Source organism: Erythrolamprus reginae, chromosome 2, assembly GCF_031021105.1.
Source record: "Erythrolamprus reginae isolate rEryReg1 chromosome 2, rEryReg1.hap1, whole genome shotgun sequence".
Lineage (NCBI taxonomy): Eukaryota > Metazoa > Chordata > Lepidosauria > Squamata > Dipsadidae > Erythrolamprus > Erythrolamprus reginae.
In genome coordinates, this window is record NC_091951.1 from 94857081 (window position 1) to 94883748 (window position 26668).

At 40.7% G+C, this 26668-nt stretch overlaps 1 protein-coding gene across 4 annotated transcripts in view; it reads left to right on the plus strand.

The window, feature by feature from the left end:
* Window positions 1-26364, plus strand: part of NPRL2 (NPR2 like, GATOR1 complex subunit) — a 26694-nt gene extending 330 nt beyond the window's left edge. Inside the window, exons 1-12 of one of the 4 annotated variants that reach the window (XM_070738743.1) lie at window positions 22-202; window positions 3022-3107; window positions 3757-3867; window positions 4012-4180; window positions 4836-4944; window positions 5660-5796; window positions 11385-11482; window positions 13442-13478; window positions 20916-21009; window positions 21096-21213; window positions 23280-23422; window positions 23730-26364. In XM_070738743.1, the coding sequence (XP_070594844.1) occupies window positions 4019-4180; window positions 4836-4944; window positions 5660-5796; window positions 11385-11482; window positions 13442-13478; window positions 20916-21009; window positions 21096-21213; window positions 23280-23422; window positions 23730-23797 (966 nt within the window). In that variant the 5' untranslated portion in view covers window positions 22-202; window positions 3022-3107; window positions 3757-3867; window positions 4012-4018 and the 3' untranslated portion in view covers window positions 23798-26364. Of the gene's footprint in view, window positions 1-21; window positions 203-3021; window positions 3108-3756; window positions 3868-4011; window positions 4181-4835; window positions 4945-5659; window positions 5797-11384; window positions 11483-13441; window positions 13479-20915; window positions 21010-21095; window positions 21214-23279; window positions 23423-23729 lie in introns of those variants that run through there. The other 3 variants (XM_070738741.1, XM_070738740.1, XM_070738742.1) reach the window with 3 other exon arrangements.
* Window positions 26365-26668: the final 304 nt, after the last annotated feature.

Consider the following 26668-nt stretch of genomic DNA (forward strand, 5'->3'; position numbering starts at 1 on the left):
TGCAGAGCCTGTTGGCTGGTCTTTGGCTACCTGTGTGTGTGAGAGAGAGAGCGAGAGAGCGTGTGAGCGTGTGAAGGCGCCCGATGCTTCCTTTCGCAGGCACACTATCTGGCGGAGATTTTAGGGGTTTGACGTGAACCCCAAGTTTAGGCAGCTTTCTGTTAGTTCAGGGGACCGGGCAGTGGCGACTTAAGGCTCACAGGTGCCCTAAACTCTGATATATTTTGATCCCCCCCCCTCCTAGTTTTATCAATTTTGTAAAACTATATAACTACGTACACTGCTCAAAAAAAAAATAAAGGGAAAAGTTAAAGAATCCAATATAACTCCAAGTAAATCAAACTTCTGTGAAATCAAACTGTCCACATAGGAAGCAACACTGATTGACAATCAATTTCACATGCTGTTGTGCGCATTCAATTTTGTACAGAACAAAGTATTCAAGTATAAGGGCAGACTAGATGGACCATGAGGTCTTTTTCTGCCGTCAGACTTCTATGTTTCTATGAGAATATTTCATTCATTCAGATCTGGGATGTGTTATTTGAATGTTCTTTTTATTTTTTTGAGCAGTATACAGTAGTTATAACTATAATATACAAAGAGCGGTTGTAGGAACTGGGCATGGGCAGTCTGGCAAAGAGATGGACCAGGGGAGACATGGTAGCAGTGTTCCAATGCTTGAGGGGATGCCACACAGAGGAGGGGGTCAGACTATTTTCCAAAACACCAGAAGGCCAGACAAGGAATAATGGATGGAAACCGACTAAGGAGAGATTCAACCTGGAAATAAGGAGGAACTTTCTGACGGAACAATAGCAATAGCATTTAGATTTATATACCACTCCATAGTGCTTTTACAGCCAACTCTAAGCAGTTTGCAGAAACAGCATATTCCCCCCAACAATCTGGGTCCTCATTTTACCCACCTCGGAAGGATGGAAGGCTGAGTCAACCTTGAGCCGGTGGTGAGATTTGAACTGCTGAACTACAGCTAGCAGTTAGCTGAAGTAGCCTGCAGTGGAACAGCTTGCCTGTGGAGGTTGTGAGAGCTCCAACACTTAAGACCTACAAGAGGAAATCTGTCTGAAGTGATATGGGACTCCTGCTTGAGGGGTGGGGGGGTGGACTAGATGACCTACAAGATCCCTTCCAACTCTAGTAATCTGTATCTATAATTTTTTTTTACAAATCTTCATTGGGCTTCCCCCCCCCCCTTTTATTAATTTTGTGGTGTGTCCTTTGGGGCTGGTGTCCTAAGCATGTGCTTAGTCTGAGTAATGGTTAATACAGTGTTCCCTCGATTTTTGCGGGTTCAAACTTCACGAAAAGTCTATACGGTTTTTCAAAAATATTAATTAAAAAATACTTCGCGGTTTTTTCCCTATACTATGGTTTTTCCCACCCGATGATGTCATATGTCATCGCCAAACTTTCGTCTGCCTTTAATAAATATTTTTAATAAACTTTAATAAATAAACATAGTGAGTAATATTCTAAATGGTTGCTAAGGGAATGGGAAATTGCAATTTAGGGGTTTAAAGTGTCAAGGGAAGGCTTATGATACTGTTCATATCCAAAAATAGTGTATTTACTTCCGCATCTCTACTTCGCGGAAATTCGAACGCAAAAATTGAGGGAACACTGTACACCATTGGGACCCATTAGGCCTTTCTTGAGCAATAATGCCCTGTAATTTAAAAGGAAATTTGGTTATTGATTAAAGGCAAAAATATCGTTTGATATTCTATATTTGATATTCTATAAGTTTCTTCCACCAAATCATTTCCATCAGCTCTTCTAAAAAGAAAAAAAGACGGTCAATGCCAGAATTGTGGGAATCAGTTATATTTAAAGAAATGGGGACTGGCTTGTTGCAATTTATGAACTAGAGCAGTGCTTTTCAAATTTGGCAATTTAAGAGTCATGGGCTTCGGCTCCAAAAATTTGGGAGAGTTGAAAACCACACATTTTAAAGTTGCCAAGTGTGAAAAACATTCAATAAATTGATGGACTATGGTAGGTAGATTAATCTCCAAATGCTGTAGTTTGCAAATTTGTGTGTGCATAAATGGGAGGATTAACAGAAACATTCTAATGAAAAATAGGGCACCTGTTTTCAGCCAACGTAGAAGATTGCTAAGTATAGTATAAAGCCATTCTCAAGGAGATGGATAGAGTGGGGAGACATACCTATTGTCCTGCATTCCTTTGAAAAATGTGGGCCTTTGGAAACAGCAGGGCTGTTTGTAGATCCTCTTTATAGTATAGTATTTATAGTGTTTCTATGCTGTCAATAGGAACCAAAGAGTGAATGCTACGGACTGCCTTTTTTTTTTCAAATGTATGAATTTTATTTGAAAAGATATTGATCATTCTCCTAGAAAGATTAACGGTAAAGGAAAGAATGCTGAAAATTCTGTCATTCACAGCTGCCAACAATTAGGGACTGCCTTTTATGTTGCTCAAAATAACAGTTTCGAATTGCATTTCACAAAATGCACTGATTATTCCTTCTGGCTCTTTTTGACTATGGGTGACTCAGATCTTGACAGTTGATCACTTTCTGAATGTTGTTTTGGCTCACTGGTGCCAAACTACCTGTAGAGCCTCTTAGATCGGCCTGCCCCAGATGACTATTGGACCTGTGTGATTAAACTATGTCACCTTAAGGATTCAGAAGTTAAGCAAACTCTGTTGCAGTGCCTGCACCTTTTGGAACAAAATCTCCCCAGAAATTCATGCAACTCTCACATTTAAGATGTTTAGCAAATTATTTAAAACCGGTTTATTCTTTCAGGTCTTGGATAGAGTAGTTTGGGAGTCCTCTTTAGTTATGTAATGTTTCAGTGTTTTGTCCTTTGTCCTCCAGTTGTCCATGATTTCTTCTTTACTTTTTTATTTGTAAGCCATGCAGAGTCACCGGGGTCAGGCCTGGAAATTGTGTTAAAAGAAAATAAGAGTTATTTTTTCCAAATGTAGCTCTTCAATCATTTCTGTGTATTTCATCTTTTTTTTCAGTTACAACCATGGAAATCAGCAGCAGAATCGAGTGCATATTTTTCAGTGAATTCCACCCAACACTGGGGCCTAAAATAACGTATCAGGTCAGTTGTGCAAAAGCTACCTGTCTCATTTGTTATTTTATGTTCTGATTGGCATCAGTTGTCCGATATTTTAAATTTGCTACAGAGGTAGGTTTCAGCAGGTTCTGATCAGTTCTGGAGAACTAGTAGTGGAAATTTTTAGTAGTTCAGAGAACTGGCAAATACCATCTCTGGCTAACACTGTCCCTATCTTTTCTCTGCCTCCCTAGTCCCAGCTGATTGGGAGAATTGGGGATTTTGCAGTAACCTTCCCCTGGAGTGGGGTGGGAAGGAAGATTTTATAGTATCCTTCCCCCGCCATGCCCACCAAACCATGCCCACAGAACTAGTAATAAAGAAAATTGAATCCCATACTGATTTGCTCTTTACTATTCTTGATTGGAGTTGAAGCTGAGATCTAGGAAAACATAGTGTTCGTTATTCATGGGGACCCTCTTTTGTCAGGATGTCTTTCATCAAGTGTATCAAAGCTTTTAATTTTGCATCTGCTTGTCTTTTTATCTCTGATTGCGCTATTTTGTTTTTGCAGTGCTGTATAAAATGTTTTTTCATCTTTGTTTGAAGACCATATTGCCATAGCTTAAAATAGTTTTGCCCTAAAAGTTAAGGTCATTATTTATTGATTTGTTTGTCTATTAATTATTTGCAGCTCTGTCTTGTTCCTGCAGGTACCAGAGGATTTTATTTCCCGAGAGTTGTTTGATACAGTGCAAGTGTATATCATCACCAAACCTGAACTCCAAAATAAACTTATTACAGTGTGAGTATTATGTATGAGCACTGTAAGAAGTATTGTATGAAGAAATACAATTGCTTGATGAAGAAATACAATTGCTCAGTATTTTGGGTGCTGGAAAATTAATTGTTTTCTTTCTCTTCTATCCCCTGCTCCACAAAAATCCAGTACAGCTATGGAAAAAAAGCTAATTGGATGCCCAGTTTGCATTGAAAATAAGAAATACACCCGGAATGCCTTGCACTTCAATCTTGGCTTCGTTTGTGATGCTAGAGCTAAGACCTGTGCACTGGAACCGATTGTGAAGAAATTGGCAGGTTATCTTACTACTCTGGAGGTTAGAAATAGCCTAAATATGATATTCTTCATTCTTGCTCCCATATACGAGTCCCAGCAACCGGTTAGGTCCCACAGAGTCTGCCTTCTCCAGGTCCCGTCAACTAGACAATGTCTCTTGGCCGGGCCTAGGGGAAGAGCCTTCTCTATGGAGGCCCCAAACTTCTGGAATCAGCTCCCCCTAGAGATTCGCATTGCCTCTCCCCTTCTCACCTTCTGCAAGAGTTAAGACTCATTTATGCTCCAGGCTTGGAGCGATTAGATCTTGGTCCCCGGCCAACGAATGTTTTGTATGATTGCTGTCTGAATGGGTATGATAGATTTTTAACGTTATCGGAAATTTTAGATTAGTTTACCTAGTTTAAATTAATTGGATTTAGACACTATATTTTACTGTTCCTTTTATATGTTGTAAGCCGCCCGAGTCCTCGTAGAGGGGCTGCATATAAATCCAATTAATAAGTAAATAAATAATAAATGTGTATAGAAAAGCTTAATTTACTTTTGAATTTCCATTTTATTATTGCTATGAAAAATATGCTCAGGTTTATTTGAATGAAGTTGCATTTTCTTTTAGTGGGGCACACAGTCGATCCATGCTACTGCTGCTAGTAATAGTTTGATTGTAATTGATCATCAATTCTGCTCTTTCCTAGCTTGAAAGTGGCTTCATTTCCAATGATGACAGCAAGCAAAAATTGATACCCATCATGACCATTCTACTTGAAGAACTGAATGCTACTGGCAAATGCACTCTGCCTATTGGTATTTTCACCAAGCATATTGTTACAAAATATATTTTGGAATGAAGCATATTAAAATTCAGGCTTGTGATTTTTGTGTAAGTCTGTGGGGCACATTTAGAAAGGACATTTATTATTTAGTGCTGCCTTCTCCACATGCTTCAATATGAGCAGGTAAAGTAGATAAGAATATGATTTTGCTCAACAGCAGGAAGAATTATGTACCAATGTTCTTGAGCAGTATTCTCTAGTCTAGTACCTCCACAGTTCTCAGCCAGTTTATGTCAAAGGTCCACTAAGTGCCAAAAAGTGTTGAATGTTGGTTCTTTAAAGGAAGTTCTTTCTGATGTTTCCAAATATACTCTGGCTCTTATAAATAGGCATGATTAAAGAAAAGATACTAATTGTCCTTGGGGTTTTGCATAATTTGAATATTCTCTCTAGTAGTAAGGGCAACATGCTTTAAGACACTGTGAATAGGCTATACAGTAACACTATCCTATTGGTTTGGTGTGTCTTTCACTTGGGTTATTGAATTACCCGCTGGTTTGAAAATTGTTGTACATACAACATTAAAACTTAATCATGATTGTAATGTGAGCACTCCTGTTGCACACACAGTCCAATTATGCCCTATGAAGTAGGGTCTGTTATTGTTGTACGATGTATTTCAATTCCAGGAGGCCTGTTGCGATAGTATAATCTTGCATTGAGATAAGCATTGCCCCTTTTCACAGATGAATCAAACACTATTCACCTGAAAGTGATTGAGCAACGTCCAGATCCCCCCATTGTACAAGAATATGATGTCCCTGTCTTCACCCAGGATAAAGATGACTTTTTAAATTCCCAATGGGACCTCACGACTCAACAGGTTAGTGCAAAAATTTAGCCTGAAATAGTCCCATCCATGGATTTCACAATAATATCAACATTGGATGAAGAACTTGCCTGCAGTTCCCACCACCACCACCACCATGTCCACCACTAATCTATATTTATTTATTTATTTATGATTGATTGATTGATTGATTGGATTTGTATGCCGTCCCTCTCCGGAGACTCGGGGCGGCTAACAGCGACAATAAAACAGTGTACAATAGTAATTTGGTATTAGAAATGATTAAAAATCCATTAATATAAAAACCAAATATACATACATACCGTATTTTCCGGCGTATAAGACGACTGGGCGTATAAGACGACCCCCTAACTTTTCCAGTTAAAATATAGAATTTGAGATATACTCGCCGTATAAGACTACCCCTCTTCTGTACATCATAGACCTGACTGAGTCTAGGTCTATGATGTACTTGCATTGAGAAAAAAATCATTTCTGAACATGATAACACAATATTTTAATTACTAATGATGAAGATCTTATTGTTAAAATTATGAATGAATTATTTAGAGAGAGAGAGCCAAGTGGGAGCACTCTTCTGTCTATCTCTCCATATGTCTCTGTCTATCTGTCTTGTCTGCCTCTCATATTTCTCCTCACCACAATTAAGTTTATTATTATAACTCATCATAATTTGTCAACACAAAAAGGTGAACCTGGCTATTTTTCTTTCTCCTACCATCTATTCTGCAGGTATCTTTCAGTCTAACATGCAGCATGCTGACACCTATGTGAGAATCTATTATGGAATGAGAATCTGTATGTGATATCATGATATGGCAATCCAAACAGCCCATCCATTTTTTCCTCTTTCCGCACTTTCTGTCTTTATCCTCTTGCAATGTCACTTAAACAGATTTTAACTTGTCGGGTTTAATTAGTGACCCTGCCAATTTTCAGTACTGTGCAGTGTGCTATGATACAGAGCAGGGTGAATAATATGACCTCAGCTTTTAAAGTTATTTTAAAATGTTGCCTAAGAAATATGGAAAGATGATTCTTTTTGGAGGAAAAGTACATTTTCAATGGTTAAACATAAGAACAAATACAAACAGGCAGAAATAAATGCATCCAGTTTAACATTCAATTTTGCAACCACTAATAATGTTGGTCAAGTAGGTACAAAAATACCTGGGGAAATGATCAAAGTCTGGGAAATGGCTCCCTTGTCAGTTAAAAGGAGTGCTGATTTACCACCTGCTAGAGCAGTGATTTTCAACCTTTTTTGAGCCGCAGCACATTTTTTACATTTACAAAATCCTGGGGCACACCACCAACCAAAATTACACAAATCTAATAAATAAATACATACATACACACACACACACACACACACACATAAATAACCCCCTCATATATACAATCCCATGTAACATCCCCTTATAAATACAGTCAATCATCAATCATCCCTCCTCAAATTTATACCACTGTCTCATTTCTGGGTTATTCTCCTGTCTTTCCCCCTTTTCTCTCTCATGTTTCTCATTTCTCTCTCTTCCTCCCTTTTTCCCTCATTCCTTCTCCCTCTCACTTCTCCTCTTTTTCCATCCCTGTCTCTCTCCCCCCCCTTACGTGTGTGTGTGTGTGTGTGTGTGTGTGTATACACACTCGAACCATTTCCAAAACCAGTTGAGGGCTGGGTTTTTTTTTCTCTTTTATTCTTTTCAAACACAGGTGTGGGCTGGGGGGGGGTGTTTCTTATTATTTGGGTGCTTTTTACCATATGCTTCAAGAATCACCTCTCTCCCTCTCTCTTGTTCTCTCTCTCTCTTGTTCTCTCTTATTTTCTTTCTGAGGCTCCTCCCACAACGGTGGCTACAGCGGCGCTGGTGATCCGGCCGCTAGCCGCTCCGAGCGCTGTGGGAACGCCCACCCCTCTCACAGTCCGGTCCCGGGATGACAGTAAAGGGGCTGCTTCCCATCCTCCTTCTCAGAAGGTTTCCTTCTGAGCAAGCTGGCAGGAGGATGGGAAGCAGCCCCTTTACTGTCAGCCCGGGACCGGACTGTGAGAGGGGTGGGCGTTCCCACACCGCTCGGAGCGGCTAGCGGCCGCATCGCCAGTGCCGTTGCAGCCACCGCTAATGTAAAGGGGCTGCTTCCCGGCGGCAGGAACTGCGGGGGGTAGCCGGCGTACGCTCCGGCTAACAAGCTCTTGCTGCAGCTATCCGCCGCTTCTTTCTTCTCCGCCTCGCCTCCGCTATTCCCGCCGCCGCCTTTGCTCTCCCCGCCGGGCAAGAGGCAAAGGCGGCGGCGGGAGTAGCGGAGGCAAGGCGGAGAACAAAGAAGCGGCGGATAGCTGTGGCAAGGGCTCGTTACGCCGGCTACCCCCCGCAGTTCCTGCCGCCGGGAGTGGCGCTCCACCCCAGCAAAGCCGGCGGCGGGAGTGGCGTCGTCCAGCAATAGCAGCGCTTCGATGAAGCCGGCGAGGGAGCTCCGGAATCGGTTGGCGCTCGCCCGACGCCTTGTTTTTTTATTTCCCCCTTTGGTTTCTCTTCAGAGGCGGGAGTTCGGGAGGCAAGGGAGCGCTCGAGGAGACAGCGTCTTGCGGCATCGCCTCCCGTTGGGTTTATGACGAAGGGACGCTCAGCAACTTCTTTTTCCTTTCGGCGCCATAGCCACCCGCAGTCCCCGGAGCCCGCGGGTTGAGGCAAAGGGCTGCGTTTCCCTTCCCTCCCTCCCTCCTGCCCCCGTCCTGAATGGAAGCCCCGCTCGGCCAAGCAGCCCGGGATCTCCGCCGCTTGCAAACCGGGCGGGCGGAGCGGACCCGCGCTCACTTTCGGCTCCGGGGACTGCGGATGGCTATGGCGCCGAAAGGAAAAAGAAGTTGCTGAGCGATGCCGCAAGACGCTGTCTCCTCGAGCGCTCCCTTGCCTCCCGAACTCCCGCCTGTGAAGAGAAACCAAAGGGGGAAATAAAAAAACAAGGCGTCGGGCGAGCGCCAACCGATTCCGGAGCTCCCTCGCCGGCTTCATCAACGCGCTGCTGTTGCTGCTGTCGCTGCCGCCTGAGGCGGCGGCACTCGAATCTGGCGTGGTGGAAAATCTTTGCCTGCCTCCAGATTTTCCACCACGCCAGATTCGAGTGCCGCCGCCTCAGGCGGCAGCGACAGCAGCAACAGCAGCGCTTTTTCCTTTCCCCGGAGCCGAAAGTGAGCGCGGGTCCGCTCCCCCCCCCCTCAATCCCGCTCCCGGCCTCCTCCCGCCCGCGGCTGTGGAATGGGCGCAGTATCCGGCCTATAAGACGACCCCCCACTTTGGAAAAGATTTTCAGGGGTTAAAAAGTCGTCTTATACGCCGGAAAATACGGTACATACCATGCATAGAATTGTAAAGGCCTAGGGGGAAAGAGGATCTCAATTCCCCCATGCCTGGCGGCAGAGGTGGGTTTTAAGTTGTTTACGAAAGGCAGGGAGGGTGGGGGCAGTTCTAATCTCTGGGGGGAGTTGGTTCCAGAGGGCCGGGGCCGCCACAGAGAAGGCTCTTCCCCTGGGCCCCGCCAGGCGACATTGCTTAGTTGAGGGATTAAAAACTGACTTCAAAATTTTTTTTTTTCCAAACAGGTTGAATATGTATGAACTTATTCAGCCTGTCCACACTAAATGTTTCCTTGTTTTGAGATTCAGGCTGCAATTTTGTGTTCTTAATAACTCTGTATTTATTAAATTGCATATTCAGTGAGAATATCATTCATTGGAATGGAGTTTTTTAAATAAGGGTAGCAGGATTCCATGAACATTATAAATAGCAAACAAAAAGTTGCAAATCATGGTAACATATCTGCAGGATGCTACAGCTGGTCTTAAAAGCAAACCAATTCCCAAGCAGCTGAAATGGGATAATGTGACAGCATTGGGATGCAGGAAGGTAACTTCAAGGATGGGTTGTAGGCATATTTTTTTGAGATCCATCATAATAGGTCATTAAGTGACCATATGTTAAGCAAAGATTACCTGCATTTTAGTTATCAATGGCAGATTAATTGAAAATGAAATTTACCTGTGCAGTTATTTGTGTGCACATGAAGAGAGTTAAACTCGAGTGAAGCATGTGGCTATAGAAATCAATATGAACACATTCCTTCCCTAAAACTAGGTATTTGCTAAGATCTTTGTTCAGCACAAAAGCAGCAATGTTTACATATGGTCAAAGTGGGAGAAATGTTAAAAGTGAGGCAAGCGGTGGAATCTTTGCCCATTTTCTGTATGCTCATAACATTACACATTCAAGGGGGCTAAGGCTTGTGGCACAATGCTAAAATGCTGCTTTGTCATTTTGATAAAGCTGTTAAGAGTCTGCAAATCCTGCTGCACCAAAGGAAATGGCTGTACAGGTAACAAATGGTGCCAGACATTGATATATGTAACACCACTTACTGCATGATCTACATTGGCTACCAGTATATTTCTGGGTGCAATTCAAGGTGCTAATTTTCACCTTTAAAGCCCTGCAATGGCTGGTGTCTGTGATATCTGAGGGACCACCTTTTTCCAAGAGTCTACCCATTCAGACTTTGGGATTGGACATGTTGCTGATCAGCCAGTGTTGGCTGGTGGGGACTATTTGACCTTTTCAGGAGTAGCTCCTGCTCTGTGGAATATCCTTTCAGAGATTAGAATGGCTCCAACCTTGTTAGCCTTTCATAAAGCTAAATAGGCTGTGTTTCTGAACCTGCAGTGCTAAATGTGCTAAGGGCCATTATTGTCAACTGCCCATGTATCTCAGCAGCTGAATTTATTTTGGATGTTTTTAGAGGATTTTTGTGGAGTTTTAAAATGTTTTGATTGTACAGTGGTACCTCTACTTACGAACTTAATTCATTCTGTGACCAGGGTCTTAAGTAGAAAAGTTTGCAAGAAGAAGCAATTTTTCTCATAGGAATCAATATAAAAGCAAATAATGCGTGCAATTGGCGAAACCTGGAGGCCAGGTTTCCTCTCAGGAGATTCCTAGAGAGGCCCCACAGAGGCTTCTCCCTGCATTTTCCGGCCCTGTTTCCTCCCAGGAAATTCCTAGAGAGGCGCCACAGAGGCTTCTCCTTGCCTTTTCTGGTTACAGTTTCGGAGGCTCGGGTTTGTAAGTGGAAGATGGTTCTTGAAAGGAGAAAGTACGTAACTATAAGTGTTCTTAGGTAGAGGTGCCACTGTAGTATATTTAATTGTAAGCCTCCCAGAATCATTGATTGATACTGCTGGCTATAGAAACTAAATGAATAAATAATTTTGAAAAATTCCAAAGCTAATGTTCACACCTGCCAATTCTGTCCAATTAAGCAATTAGTAAAAAGTTTGCAGTTGACCTTAAGTTGCCTTGGCCATCCACTTAACTGTAATTCATATGCAACAGTCACATTTCCTGAAATGGGAAGCTACATACATTTCATAAGCAAACAAAGTGAAGGGGCTTAAGTTAAGACACGCTTCTACTGAAATCAAATTGTTATTTTATATGGATATTTTCTCTCATTTTGTCTTTCTGATTTAGCTTATGAGGAAGAAATTGCTTATACTGGTATTTATGCATTTTTAACCTTATATTCATTGCATGCATCCTGTCTCACATTAGATCCTGCCATATATTGATGGATTTCGGCATGTTCAGAAAATATCAGCTGAAGCAGATGTGGAACTCAATTTGGTTCGAATTGCTGTCCAAAACCTTTTGTAAGTGTTAGGTGTGCAAAAGAAAAGGCTACTGGGATTGATTTCAGGAAAGGAAAGAGAATGCTTTTCATTACATTATTGTGACATGATGTAACATAATGTACCGTATAATATTCCAGCAACCATGCTTACATCCACTTTACATTGGATTCTGATTCTTTTTTGATGGTTGCAGAATTTTTCTTGTGTATTCATCCATAGTTCGCTAAGGTTCTTTTTTATCCTTATACTGCTACTTTAATGGCAATAGCATGGCAATAGCATTTAGACTTATATACTGCTCCATAGTGCTTTTACAGCCCTCTCTAAGCAGTTTATAGAATCAGCATATGACCCTCACAATCTGGGTCCTCATTTTACCCACCTTGGGAGGATGGAAGGCTGAGTCAGCCTTGAGCCGGTGATGAGATTCAAACTGCTGAACTACAGCTAGCAGTTAGCTGAAGTAGCCTGCAGTGCTGCACTCTAACCACTACGCCACCCAGCTCATAATCATCTTCCTAATATTTCCATAGGATTTAACTGACAGCTTTTCTCCACATAACTAAATTGGAGAAGTGGAAGTGTCATCTGACATTTATTAGTTAAGCAAGAAGCTGAAATGGCCTGAAATCATGAATTTAACTTTTGTAAAGTCGAAACAAATTTTTCTTTTGGTTTTTTTTTTCTTGTGCAGTCTAATTTTTCACCTTGTTTTTTGGCCCTTTATGTCACTTTTTCAACATTTTAATTCATTTTTTGGTCTTTTTTTCTGTTGAAATGAGGTAAGGAAGTATGTTTGCACACACAGGTATTGGAGTATATTTTATATTTCTGCATGGAAAATATTTTATTATTATTATTATTATTTATTGGATTTGTATGCCGCCCCTCTCCGAAGACTCGGGGCGGCTAACAACAATGATAAAAAACAACATGTAACAATCCAATTTAATAAAACAACTAAAAACCCTTATTATAAAAACCAAACATACGCACAAACATACCATACATAACTGGTAATGGCCTGGGGGAAGGAATATCCTAACTCCCCCATGCCTGGCCACAAAGGTGGGTCTTGAGTAATTTGCAAAAGACAAGGAGGGTGGGGGCCGTTCTAATCTCGGGGGAGTTGATTCCAGAGGGCCGGGACCGCCACAGGGAAGGCTCTTCCCCTGGGGCCCGCCAAACGACATTGTTTGGTCGACGGGACCCGGAGAAGGCCAACTCTGTGGGACCTTATCGGCCGCTTGGATTCGTGCATTCTTATGTATAAATGAGAATTGTTTGTATAAAACAATTGTCTTATAAGTAATATTCTGCTAGAGGTTCTAGCTTTGATTAATATTGAACCAATTTGGTGGAAGTTAAGGCGCCAGATTAGAAACCAGGAGACTGTGAGTTCTAGTCTCAGCTATGGAACAAAGACAGCTAAGTAATCTTGGGCCACTCATTCTTTCCCAGCCCTCAAAGAAAATAATGGCAACCCACTTCTGAAATCTTGCCATGAATAGTGCAGGAATTTTCCAGACCGTCACCAGGAGTAAACATGGATTCAAAAGCACATAGTTTGTCTTCCTGGCCTCTCCCAAACAAGCCCCCCCCCCGTGCCTTTTTTTTGAAGATTAACTTCTAGAAAGTATAAAAAAATATGCCTATATGCTCATAAACATAACACATTTATTTATGGGATCATGGAAGAATCTGGTCTAGTGATCCAATTACTATCCCACCACAATACATTTCAGTGGTTTTGACAATTCTAAGTCAACAATAGTTGTATATGTTTTATTTTGTGTCAATCATTTGGAAGTGGTGGGGAAGATTATATTAATTCACAGATTATCTTGAATTAATATCACATATCCAAACACTTGCTTCTCTATAATTCATTACTTTTCTGGATTTTTCTTTTTCTTATAATATACATATAGTTTTCTATGTTTGTTACTTTCTAATGTTGTTGTTTTTTATTGTTAGATACTACAGTGTAGTCACTCTTGTTTCAATACTTCAGGTGAGTAAAATCTACATATAGTATGATGAACTGAGATGATAAAATATCAAGTTGATAGACTGGCATGATTATGCATGATCAAATAGTGCTTTGTTAATGTTTGTTATCTGTCAAAGAACATAGTTGTTAAGGAATAGAACTCATACCCTAATAGAGCAATTATTTTTCCAATAATCCCTGCTTCAGCTCATAATAATCTGATGAGACATAAAAGGATATGCATAGACCCATACACTTATAATCTGTTACAGTATCACAAGAGAGAGTGTTGATCTGTCTTCTCCAGCTCCTGTATCTTTTCCCATTAGGCTTTAGTGGAACCTCAAAAAAAGAAAATTTGAGATTATCTAGTCCCATTTTAAATAAAAAAAGGAACCATAATTGCCATACAGGATATTTTGAGGTTTAAAAATCTCAGTTATTAATGAAATGTGCAGTCCCTGATATTTGATAACAATATATTTAAAGTACATGGGGGGCATGATGGTTATCATGGAAAGATGTATACTAATTGCCAAAAATGTCAAGAGTTCAGCTACTATCTTGCAGTGTAAAGGAAGGTGTCTTAGAAACTGTAGGAATTCACTATTCTAACCCACCTCGCTCAGGGAACAGAGATACTGCTGATGTTAGAAGAAGAAAATTGACTTTGGCACTCATCCTCCATCCATATCAAGGCCTTTTGAGTATCACGAAAGGGCAAAGGAGCACCTTATTTCTTCTGTGTGCTAGACTTTCCCAGCTCTCATTCTGTATCAATTCATTACTTTCAGATGAAGGGGAGCCAATTGCTTTTTAACAAGAGTAGGGATAGGAAAGAACATACCACCCTGGCTTTTGTTTTGCTGACAAGAGCAAGACTGAAGGTCTGCTGGAGTTGATGGTAGCAGAGAACTCGTCAGATTGATAATAGCTCAGATTGATCTGTCCCTTGGAGAAACCGGAAGCATCGCAACAATACAGTCTGGAAATAGCAGGCTCTATTGAGCCCAGCAAAATTCTAGGCTGACAAGCTACTGTCAGGGGGTTTTCATAGAAACATAGAAACATAGAAACATAGAAGTCTGACGGCAGAAAAAGACCTCATGGTCCATCTAGTCTGCCCTTATACTATTTTCTGTATTTTATCTTAGGATGGATATATGTTTATCCCAGGCATGTTTAAATTCAGTTACTGTGGATTTATCTACCACATCTGCTGGAAGTTTGTTCCAAGGATCTACTACTCTTTCAGTAAAATAATATTTTCTCATGTTGCTTTTGATCTTTCCCCCAACTAACTTCAGATTGTGTCCCCTTGTTCTTGTGTTCACTTTCCTATTAAAAACACTTCCCTCCTGGACCTTATTTAACCCTTTAATATATTTAAATGTTTCGATCATGTCCCCCCTTTTCCTTCTGTCCTCCAGACTATACAGATTGAGTTCATTAAGTCTTTCCTGATACGTTTTATGCTTAAGACCTTCCACCATTCTTGTAGCCCGTCTTTGGACCCGTTCAATTTTGTCAATATCTTTTTGTAGGTGAGGTCTCCAGAACTGAACACAGTATTCCAAATGTGGTCTCACCAGCATTCTATATAGTGGGATCATAATCTCCCTGTTCCTGCTTGTTATACCTCTAGCTATGCAGCCAAGCATCCTACTTGCTTTTCCTACCGCCTGACTGCACTGTTCACCCATTTTGAGACTGTCAGAAATCACTACCCCTAAATCCTTTTCTTTTGAAGTATTTGCCAACACTGAACTGCCAATACAATACTCAGATTGAGGATTCCTTTTCCCCAAGTGCATTATTTTACATTTGGAAACATTAAACTGCAGTTTCCATTGCTTAGACCATTTATCTAGTAAAGCTAAATCATTTACCATATTACAGACGCCTCCAGGAATATCAACCCTATTGCACACTTTAGAGTCATCGGCAAATAGGCAAACCTTCCCTACCAAACCTTCCCCTATGTCACTCACAAATATATTAAAAAGAATAGGACCCAGAACAGATCCTTGTGGCACACCGCTTGTAACCTGACTCTGCTCAGAATACTCGCCATTAACAATAACTCTCTGATGTCTACGCTTCAGCCAGCTGCAAATCCATTGAACTATCCAGGGATTAAGTCCAATCTTCACTAATTTATCTATCAGCTCTTTATGTGGAACCGTATCAAAGGCTTTGCTGAAGTCCAGGTAGGCAATATCCACGGCACCACCTTCATCCAACACCTTTGTGACATAGTCAAAGAAATCAATGAGATTAGTCTGACATGATTTGCCTTCAGTAAAGCCATGCTGATTTGGGTCTAATAAGTTATTGTTTTTTAGGTGCTGATTTATCCTCTTTTTGAGTAGAGTCTCCATCATTTTAACTACAACTGATGTCAAGCTAACTGGCCTGTAGTTACCAGCTACTTCTCTACTGCCCTTCTTGTGAATAGGCACAACACTGGCCATTCTCCAATCCTCAGGAACTTCTCCTGTTAACAAGGATTGGTTAAACAAATCAGTCAGGGGGGTAGCAATGACAGATCTGAGTTCTTTAAGAACTCTGGGGTGGATGCCATCTGGACCCATTGCCTTATTTATCTTTAATCGTTCAAGTTCTTCTAAGACATCGGCTTCTAAGATCACTGGAGCTGAATCCGTACAGCTGGAAGCAATGCTATATCCCTCTATAGTATTATTTTGTAAGGTGTCTTTTGAGAAAACTGAACAGAAGTAGCTATTAAAATGGTCAGCGATCTCCTTATTCCCATTAATGCATGTATTATTCCCGGTACTAAGCTTCGTGATGCCGCAGTTTTTCTTCTTCTTATCATTAATATATCTGAAGAAGGTTTTATCCCCCTTCTTTACAGATTTGGCAATTTCTTCCTCTTTTGAGGCTTTAGCAGCATATATTATCTGTTTCGCCTCCTTCTGTCTCATTTTATATACCTCCCTATCAGCTATACTTCCAGACTCTTTATACCTCCTATAGGCAGCCTTTTTTTCATTGACTATAGCCCTTACATCATTGCTAAACCATAGCGGTTTCTTCTTCCTTTTACCTTTAGTTATTTGTCTTACATACAGTCCAGTGGCTTTTAAGATGGCCTTTTTTAATACAGTCCACTGGATGCTCGCTCCTGCCATTTTATCCCTCCCCTTTAATTCATTATCTAAATATTCTCCCATTGCATTAAAATTTGTTTTTCTGAAATCCAATAATTTGGTTGCATTATAGGATTGCTCACAATGAGTTTTTACATCAAACCACAAACATAGATGGTCACTGCAACCTAAATTTTCTCCCACCTTGACATCTGAAACCCAATTCCCATTCGTAAAAACTAAATCTAGAATATTCTCCCCTCTAGTTGGTGTCTTAACCAGCTGTGCCAGAGCTGCTCCTGTAAAGGCCTCTACTATATTCTTACTTTTGCATGTAAGGGCACTGGGGATATTCCAGTCAACATCAGGCATGTTGAAATCACCCATAACCACAATATCTCCCTTTACTGCCATTTGGGTAATTTCATCCACCATCTTGTTGTCATATTCCTCGGATTGCCCTGGAGGCCTATAGATCACCCCAATTCTAATGACAGAACCTTCTTTATTTTGCATGCAAATCCAGAGAGTCTCTAGATCTTGACACGTATTTTGAATTAGTGTTGTTTTTAGACTTTCTTTAATATAAATGGCTACTCCACCTCCCCTTCTCTCTATTCTATCCTTCCTATACAGTGTATATCCTGGTATGGATATTTCCCATTCATTAGAATCCTTAAACCATGTCTCAGTTATGGCAACCAGGTCCAAATTATCTCTAGATATTATGGCCATTAATTCACAGAGCTTGTTGCTCAAGCTTCGAGCATTTGTGCACATTACCCGAAGAACATTATTTTCGTTATTAGTTTGCCCCTTATCATCAACAACTACATCTATATTATTTGCAGCTCCCTTTTCATAAGCTTCCAAAAACTGCTTTATCCTCATTGGTCGGGGACAGAAATCACCCACATCAGTTACATCTCTGTCCCCTTTACCTAGTTTAAATGCCTGTCCAAAAAAGTTCTGAATTCCTCACCGAGCACCTGGGTACCTCTGTATGATGGATGCAAACCATCCCTCTTAAACAACTCCCTATTAGACCACCTACTGACATCATGACTTACATAGCCAAAACCTTCAGCTTTACACCACTGCCTTAACCACACATTAAACTCTCTGATACACGTTGTTTTATCCTCTTGGCCACAAACCGGTAACACCTCTGAGAAAGTCACTGAATCAGTTATTTTACCCAGCTCCACACTTAGACATTGAAAATCTCTTTTTACTACATTAACATTTCTCTGGGACAAATCATTTGTGCCAAGATGCACCACCACATCAACGTTATTACCTTTACTCACAGTCTTAACAATGTTTGTAATCCGCCTCCTGTCCCTGCTGGCAGTGGCCCCTGGGAGACACCTCAGCACCTTAACCACATCCTTGCTCTGTCCCAAATCAACACCTCTAACGGTCGAATCACCCACAAGAAAATGTGTCCTCTTTTTATTTCTACTAACTGTACTTGATGGTTTGGTGACATTTACGACAACTTCCCCTTTGAACATCCCCTCATTCTCTGCCTGAGGGACCTTGCTAATATCTCCAACATCCTTACTATTTAAATCCGCAAGAACACTATAGGAATTCGATACAGAGAGACCAAAATTGCTATGTTTTTGCTCAACTGCACGCAATCTTCCTGAACCGACAGTTGTCCACACAGCCCTCCTCCTCGGGGGGCGCTGTGGAAGTGGAGGCTGGACACATGGCTGCATTACAGCACATGGCTGGGACAATCTTTCCACTTCTGACTGCAAGCTACAAACTAAGGACTGCAATCTAGAGATCTCGCCATCTAACCTAGATGTCCTTATGCAAAGAGGGCAGTACCCCAAGTTCCACAAGGTACTACGGAAGACAACAGCCAAACAAATGTTACACTGCACCAAGCCAGTCATCTTAACAATGTATTGAAATACAAGTACTTAGCAGGAAAATCAACAATCCCTATTGCTACCAAACTTTGCTGATTTTGGTTTATAGTTATATGATTCGCGCTCCGTTAGGCGCGCGGGCCACTACCTTCTTCTCCTTCTCTGTGATCTGAAGTGCAAATTAAAATGGCTTTTTCCTGCCTTTTATACTTCCCAGTCTAATCCTGCCCCAGCCTAATCTGATTGGTCTGTGTTTGAAAACAAACTGCTAATAAAATTGTCTGTAACAGCCAGTTATAAATGCCCCTTCTCCTTGAATTCAAAAAATGCAAATGCAAAAAGTAAACAGCACTACCTTCTTCTCCTTCTCTGTGATCTGAAGTGCAAATTAAAATGGCTTTTTCCTGCCTTTTATACTTCCCAGTCTAATCCTGCCCCAGCCTAATCTGATTGGTCTGTGTTTGAAAACAAACTGCTAATAAAATTGTCTGTAACAGCCAGTTATAAATGCCCCTTCTCCTTGAATTCAAAAAATGCAAATGCAAAAAGTAAACAGCACTACCTTCTTCTCCTTCTCTGTGATCTGAAGTGCAAATTAAAATGGCTTTTTCCTGCCTTTTATACTTCCCAGTCTAATCCTGCCCCAGCCTAATCTGATTGGTCTGTGTTTGAAAACAAACTGCTAATAAAATTGTCTGTAACAGCCAGTTATAAATGCCCCTTCTCCTTGAATTCAAAAAATGCAAATGCAAAAAGTAAACAGCACTACCTTCTTCTCCTTCTCTGTGATCTGAAGTGCAAATTAAAATGGCTTTTTCCTGCCTTTTATACTTCCCAGTCTAATCCTGCCCCAGCCTAATCTGATTGGTCTGTGTTTGAAAACAAACTGCTAATAAAATTGTCTGTAACAGCCAGTTATAAATGCCCCTTCTCCTTGAATTCAAAAAATGCAAATGCAAAAAGTAAACAGCACTACCTTCTTCTCCTTCTCTGTGATCTGAAGTGCAAATTAAAATGGCTTTTTCCTGCCTTTTATACTTCCCAGTCTAATCCTGCCCCAGCCTAATCTGATTGGTCTGTGTTTGAAAACAAACTGCTAATAAAATTGTCTGTAACAGCCAGTTATAAATGCCCCTTCTCCTTGAATTCAAAAAATGCAAATGCAAAAAGTAAACAGCACTACCTTCTTCTCCTTCTCTGTGATCTGAAGTGCAAATTAAAATGGCTTTTTCCTGCCTTTTATACTTCCCAGTCTAATCCTGCCCCAGCCTAATCTGATTGGTCTGTGTTTGAAAACAAACTGCTAATAAAATTGTCTGTAACAGCCAGTTATAAATGCCCCTTCTCCTTGAATTCAAAAAATGCAAATGCAAAAAGTAAACAGCACTACCTTCTTCTCCTTCTCTGTGATCTGAAGTGCAAATTAAAATGGCTTTTTCCTGCCTTTTATACTTCCCAGTCTAATCCTGCCCCAGCCTAATCTGATTGGTCTGTGTTTGAAAACAAACTGCTAATAAAATTGTCTGTAACAGCCAGTTATAAATGCCCCTTCTCCTTGAATTCAAAAAATGCAAATGCAAAAAGTAAACAGCACTACCTTCTTCTCCTTCTCTGTGATCTGAAGTGCAAATTAAAATGGCTTTTTCCTGCCTTTTATACTTCCCAGTCTAATCCTGCCCCAGCCTAATCTGATTGGTCTGTGTTTGAAAACAAACTGCTAATAAAATTGTCTGTAACAGCCAGTTATAAATGCCCCTTCTCCTTGAATTCAAAAAATGCAAATGCAAAAAGTAAACAGCACTACCTTCTTCTCCTTCTCTGTGATCTGAAGTGCGTTTTCAGACCGGATCTGTCCTGTAGGGACAGAGAAGAAGGAGAGGCATCTCGGAAGGCCAAGAGGGTGTTAACTAGATAAGGGAATAAGAAAGTTTTGGGGTAAGGGCAAATGGCAATATTGTTTAAATGTTAGAAAAGAGGAAGGAGATAAATAGAATTTTAAAACAGAGAAAGAATGTGAAATATATAAAAATTGTGTACAGGGATATTGTAAGCTGTACAAAAAATTTGACTTGAGCAAAACTCTATTCAGAAAGTTGTATGTTTTCCGTGTGTGTTAAAAAATAAAAATACCTTTATATAATAAAAAAAAGATTGATCTGTATCATTATCACACACACAAAAACTGTGTATTCTAGAGCTCCACATTTTAGAATGCAGGTATGTCAGAAGTTATGTAATCTCAGTGAGAAAGTTCTATAACCCAGAAGGCAAATTAACATACTACACTATAATCCTACTTCATACTACTTGATTATTTCATGTAATGCTAATATTATTATATGCCACTATGAACTCTGTTGAATGCTTTTAATGAGTAATTAATAGGAATCCCAGCAATAGCTAAAATGCTGCCACTCTGCCACTATTGACTGAAATCTCTTTTTTTTTCCCTTCCACAGTACTCAAATGTTTACTGCACAACTCCTAAAGTTCAGGACCTGGTGGATGATAAATGCTTGCAGGATGAATGTCTCCTATATGTCACAAAGCCAGGTAAAGAAATATGGCTGAAAGTGCAGTCCTGTTTGTATCAAACTACATCCTTGGGAGTTGAGTTGAACTTTTACTATTTTCTATAGGACACAAGCGAGCCAGTTTGAGAGATGTTTTCCAACTCTACTGTGGACTGAGCCCTGGGACAACTGTTCGAGACCTTATTTGCCGTTATACCCTCCAACTCCAGAGAGTGGATGAAAGGTAGAAAAACTTCCCCTCTCATCAGAAAACCAATAATTCAGTAACAATATATGCCACATAGAGCAATTAAAGGCTAAATGTGTCTGGTTTAAATTTAATCACTGTTGTCTTATCTACAAGGCTGAGAACTTTGCTTGAAAGCTGGATGAGATATATTCATCAAACTACAATTCCTAGGGCTCTATCTAGACAAGTAGAAAACAGCACAGTTCAGCTCACTTAAAATAGATATATATTTTCAGAACAAATACAGTGATCCCCCGCTCGTTGCGAGGGTTCCGTTCCAGGACCCCCCGCAACGAGCGGGTTTTCGCGAAGTAGCGCTGCGGAAGTAAAAACACCATCTGCGCATGTGCAGATGGTGTTTTTACTCCCACAGCGCTAGCGAGGAACCGAAGATTGGGGGCGGCGCGGCTGTTTGCCGCCGGCATGGGGGGCTTCCTAGCAGCCCCCCAAACCCGGGTTGGGGGTCCGGGGGGTGCTGGCAAGCCCCCCATGCCGGCGGCGACATTTTAAAATAGCCGCGCCGCCCCCAATCTTCGGCTCCTCCGCGCTGGCTCTCGGCGCTTTCGAGCTGAGTCCGGGAGCGAATTCGCTCCAGGACTCAGCTCAAAAGCGCCGATAGCCAGCGCTAGCGAACGGCTCCTCCGCGCTGGCTCTCGGCGCTTTCGAGCTGAGTCCGGGAGCGAATTCGCTCCAGGACTCAGCTCAAAAGCGCCGATAGCCAGCGCTAGCGAACAGCTTGTCCACGCTGGCTATCGGCGCTTTCGAGCTGAGTCCGGGAGCGAATTCTCTTCCGGACTCAGCTCAAAAGCGCCGATAGCCAGCGCTAGCGAATGGCTTGTCCACGCTGGCTATCGGCGCTTTCGAGCTGAGTCCGGGAGCGAATTCTCTTCCGGACTCAGCTCGAAAGCGGCGAGAATGAACCACGTGGGCGGGCAAAGGGCGGGCGGCAGCGAGGAGTTTGCGTGGGCGGTGGGGAAACTCCTCGCTGACGCCAGCAAGAGGGGGAAGACCCAGGGAAGCCGGTTGCCATCTACGCATGCGTGCCCATAGAAAAAACGGGCACGCATGCGTAGATGGTATTTTGACTTCCGGGTTGAAAAATAGCGAAGTACCCTGTTCGCAATGGTTGGGGACGCAATAAACGGGGGATCACTGTACTTCCTTTTCTTTCTTGTATCTGTCAGATCACATAATAACGGGCTAAATCAAAATATGAAGTTCCTTATTTTAATTTGTTTGCAATCCTATTCTTTTCAGTAAACCTGTATGTAAGAAGAGTCTGGTTATTTGCTTAGTAGCAGTAGCATTACTTAGTTGCATAAAATGACATTCTTGCTGCGTAAGTGTTCAGACTTGCCTTTTAGCATCAACTGGGCAAAGCATTTGTTCTAGAAAACTTAGAAACTTAGGGATGTCTGGAAACAGAAATAATTGTCCTGATCTATTTGTGTCCATCAAATATGTAACATTATACATCATATACTGTTTGCCAATTCTGGCAGGCAGAAATTTGATAAGAGTGTGCCTGTTGTTTGGTTTTAAATTGTCCTTTGAGCAATTCCCTATCCAAATCATTATTTCTACTCATTAAACATAGTGCATGTTTGAAAAAGGTTCTTCTATTCTTACAGCTTTTAATATTTATATTAAAATTTTCCATGCATGTGTGGACAATAGCAGAACAGGGGGGAAAAACAGTCCAAAAGAACACATTTTTGTACCAGCAATACCTATAGTATGATTCCTGCTGATCTCAAAATTGTTTTTAGCAGCTATCGAGATGGATAGCAAAAAAAGCACAGCACAGTGTTTTAAGAACCTTGGTGGCTCAGTAGTTAGAAAGCAGTATTGCAGGCTAACTCACTGCTCACTTCAGGAGTTCAATTCTGAGCAGCTCAGGGGTATGAGGATCTAGATTGTTGGGGGCAATATGCTGATTCTGTAAACCATTTAGAGAGGGCTGTAAAAGCACTGTGAAGTGATATTTAAGTCTAAGTACTATTGCTATCGTTATTAAATATTTCTGCATCTTTCTCTGAGCACATTTTTCTCTTGTTTAGAAAACTCATCCAATTTGGTTTGATGAAGGGTCTTATTCGGCGGCTCCAGAAATATCCTGTAAAAATAGTTCGGGATGAAAGAAGTCATCCAGCTCGATTATACACTGGCTGTCATAGTTATGATGAGATTTGTTGTAAAACAGGTAAGGAATCCATATTCCAGGTATTCATCTACTCAGAACAAATTAATAGATAACAAAGCAGAAACAAAACATTTAAAAAGTAAATAGGGGTAACATTATACCAAACAATTCTAAAGCCAGGACAATCTTTAGATCAGTGTTTCCCAACATTGGCAACTTGAAGCTATTTGGACTTCAACTCCCAGAATTCCCCAGCCAGCATTTGCTTTAGATAACCTGGAAAATATAAATCAGTTTACTTATTTTGTCTAAGCAATAAAATTATGCTAATGCTTTTTTTTCATTATTATTATTTATTTCTCTTTAGGAATGAGCTATCAGGAATTGGATGAAAGATTAGAGAATGATCCCAATATAATTGTTTGTTGGAAATGAGACTCTTCGAGACATAGGATAATTATTATGCCCTGTTAACTTTTAATTGGGTCACATGAGACGTTGCCCCAGGACTCCTCTGGCTCATGAAAAACAGCATGGCTTAAATTCTGGTAGTTCCTGAAAAAAATGTGATAAATGGATTTGACTCTCTTTGATCAGCAGAGATGCAGAAGCAGGCTTCATTCTTTTGTGGAAGTTGTGTTATAAGACACACAGGAGTATAAAGAAACTTCAGAAGGCTATGGTATGGAGCAAGGGATAAAATAGTGAAAATAGTTTGGAATGAACTGAAGTGGAAAAATGCCTAGCGGGGAATGCTGCGACATCAATTCTCCTGTTTACTCTGCTGCTTCTCAGCAGCAGAAAAAAAATCTATTCTGTTTATTACCATCTCATTCTGGATTTCCCTCCTTACTAATAACTATATGCTTCTCTATCATAATATGCCTTCTTTTTTAACAAAAGGGATCTGGATATCTCACTTGAAATCCTTTACGAGTTTTGAAAAAAAAAATCTGCAGATTATAAATAATGGATAATCATGCTAATGAAAAGCAAGCACACTCCTTTGGGGAAGTAAAATACTGGAAATAAAGATGCAGCATAATTATATTTAATATAATCAGGGTCAACCTATTTACCTTGTATACTTTTAAAAACAACTGGTTGTGAGAAAGAATGATGGGCCTCTTCTACTTTAGAAAGCTCATGGAAACTAGAAATATTTTTATGTGGAAATTTAATGCAATTGCAACAATTGAAAGGGAAACTAAACATAGCAAAGAAGTTTACAATCTCTAATTCATTATTTGATACTTTTCTCTTATAAATCAATTAAAGCTTTTCTCTCTGACGAAAACTTGATATACTGTATATGTATGGGATTTTGATAAAATGTGAGTGCTACCCACAAGCTGACTACTTTAGTAAAGATTCACAATGCCAAATATAGACCACAGTTAGGATCCACAACTCTGTTATGAAGCAATGTGATTGCAGAGTGAAACATCACATGATTAATCACAGCAATTCCAGCTGCAGCCGTGGAGCATGAGGTCACATGATCAAGTGTGACTTCCTGCTGGCTTCCCTATTGACTTTGCTTGTCAGGAACTGGCTGTGAAAATCGTAAATAGCAGTCACATGGCTGCAGGACTCTGCAATACCGGTAGTTGTAAGTGTGCACTGGTTGCCAAGCCCCAAACCTTAAATCATGTCAAGAGTGGGAGGGGGGATGATGCAGTGGCCACAACTTTGGGGATTAGTTGCAATCTCCTTTTTCAGTGCCATTGTAACTTCAAATGGCTAGTGAATGAGTGGTAAACTGGGACTACTGTACTTGTATTAATTTGAAAACATAGTGAGCACATTTCTCTCACAAGACTTCCCAGAAACACTTATCACATTTCCTTAGCTGTCTTTTTTATGTGGGTGATTCTGCGGCTGCAGCTTCAGAGACTTCCGCAGTTTGTGCGGTCTTAATGACCTGTTGTAAAGATGGCTCATCTTCAGTGAGGAGTTTGTTCTGGACAGACACGTTTCTCATTCCGAAAATCAAAACGTCTATCAATCTTGACTCGGGGTTGTCGAATTTGCATTTTGACATTACAGCGCGAAGGCGTGTAGCGTATTGATTTATCGATTCTCCCTCGATTTGAGTCATCCGGGAGAATTGGTGCCTATACACGATGGCCGGCTTGGTAGGTTTAAAGTGAGACGCCAATTTGAGTTTGCCAATAGCGGGTCGGTTAAGGTCTGAGCTAAATCATAGATTTCTGAGCCGCAGTAGTTTAAGAAGATGGCTCTCTTCTGACCGCTGTCGGCGTTTTTCATACCTGCCGCTTCAAGGAAGACCTCGAATTTCCCCATGTATTCGTCTCAGGAAGACTTCTTGGGGTTGAAATGGTCGGGTGCTTTTCCCACAGGCAGGTTATCCATTCTGGAAGTACGTAGGTAAGACCTCCTTCATCGCCCATGAAAAATACTGAGGCTGTAGTCAGTTTCAAATAGCTTTTATTCTCAGCATAGTAGAAACAACGTTACTATGCGGGCTCTAACCCAGGCGCGAATGACACAGTATCGGCTCTTCTGCTTTTATACATTGTTTCTTCCCGCTCAAAGTAACTGACACTTATTTGAATTTCCCGGGCATTTTAAACCAATCACCATTCAACACTTTATGACTCAACTATTTACATCATGGTAATAAATATTCAACAGGTGGGTCATTTCCAAATATAGCACTGGACTGTATCTCCCCTGTAATTTTCATTTTCTAAGAATGCTCTGTATACATACATACACACACATGAACATACATAGAGGATAGAGAGGCATTGCTGGAAATAAAAGTGTTGTTTGAGCAAATGTTCTTTGCAGTATGCTAATTTCTCATTACTTCAAAAATAAAGTATGTTAATGTCCACGTGTGCTATGCTATTTATGAATACAGTAGCAATATACAATATAGTTGCCAAATATGTACATCTTAAAGTCCTGTAACAGTTTTATGAACTTTTTGTATTCTATTACTGCTGCATTCTATTAAATTGACCTTGACTGATTGATTATGTGTCATTAATTTCAACTCTTAGTGGCCACACAGATTTGCTGCCTGAGTGTAACTTAAACTGATGGAAATTATTGTTTTAAAAATATATTTTCTGAATCTGTCATTTTTATTTTAGAGAGGTGCTTCCTAATTCTTGAGAGGGAAAAGAGATTTGAGTCTAAATAGTTGACCTTTTTGTGCTTTTTTTTTCTCTGCCAGCTTGATAAAACTCTTTGATTATTTATGTTTTGACGGTAAATAGCTGTTGAGCACATAAAAGAAGATTTTTGAATATATTATCATTTCAAGAAGAGAAA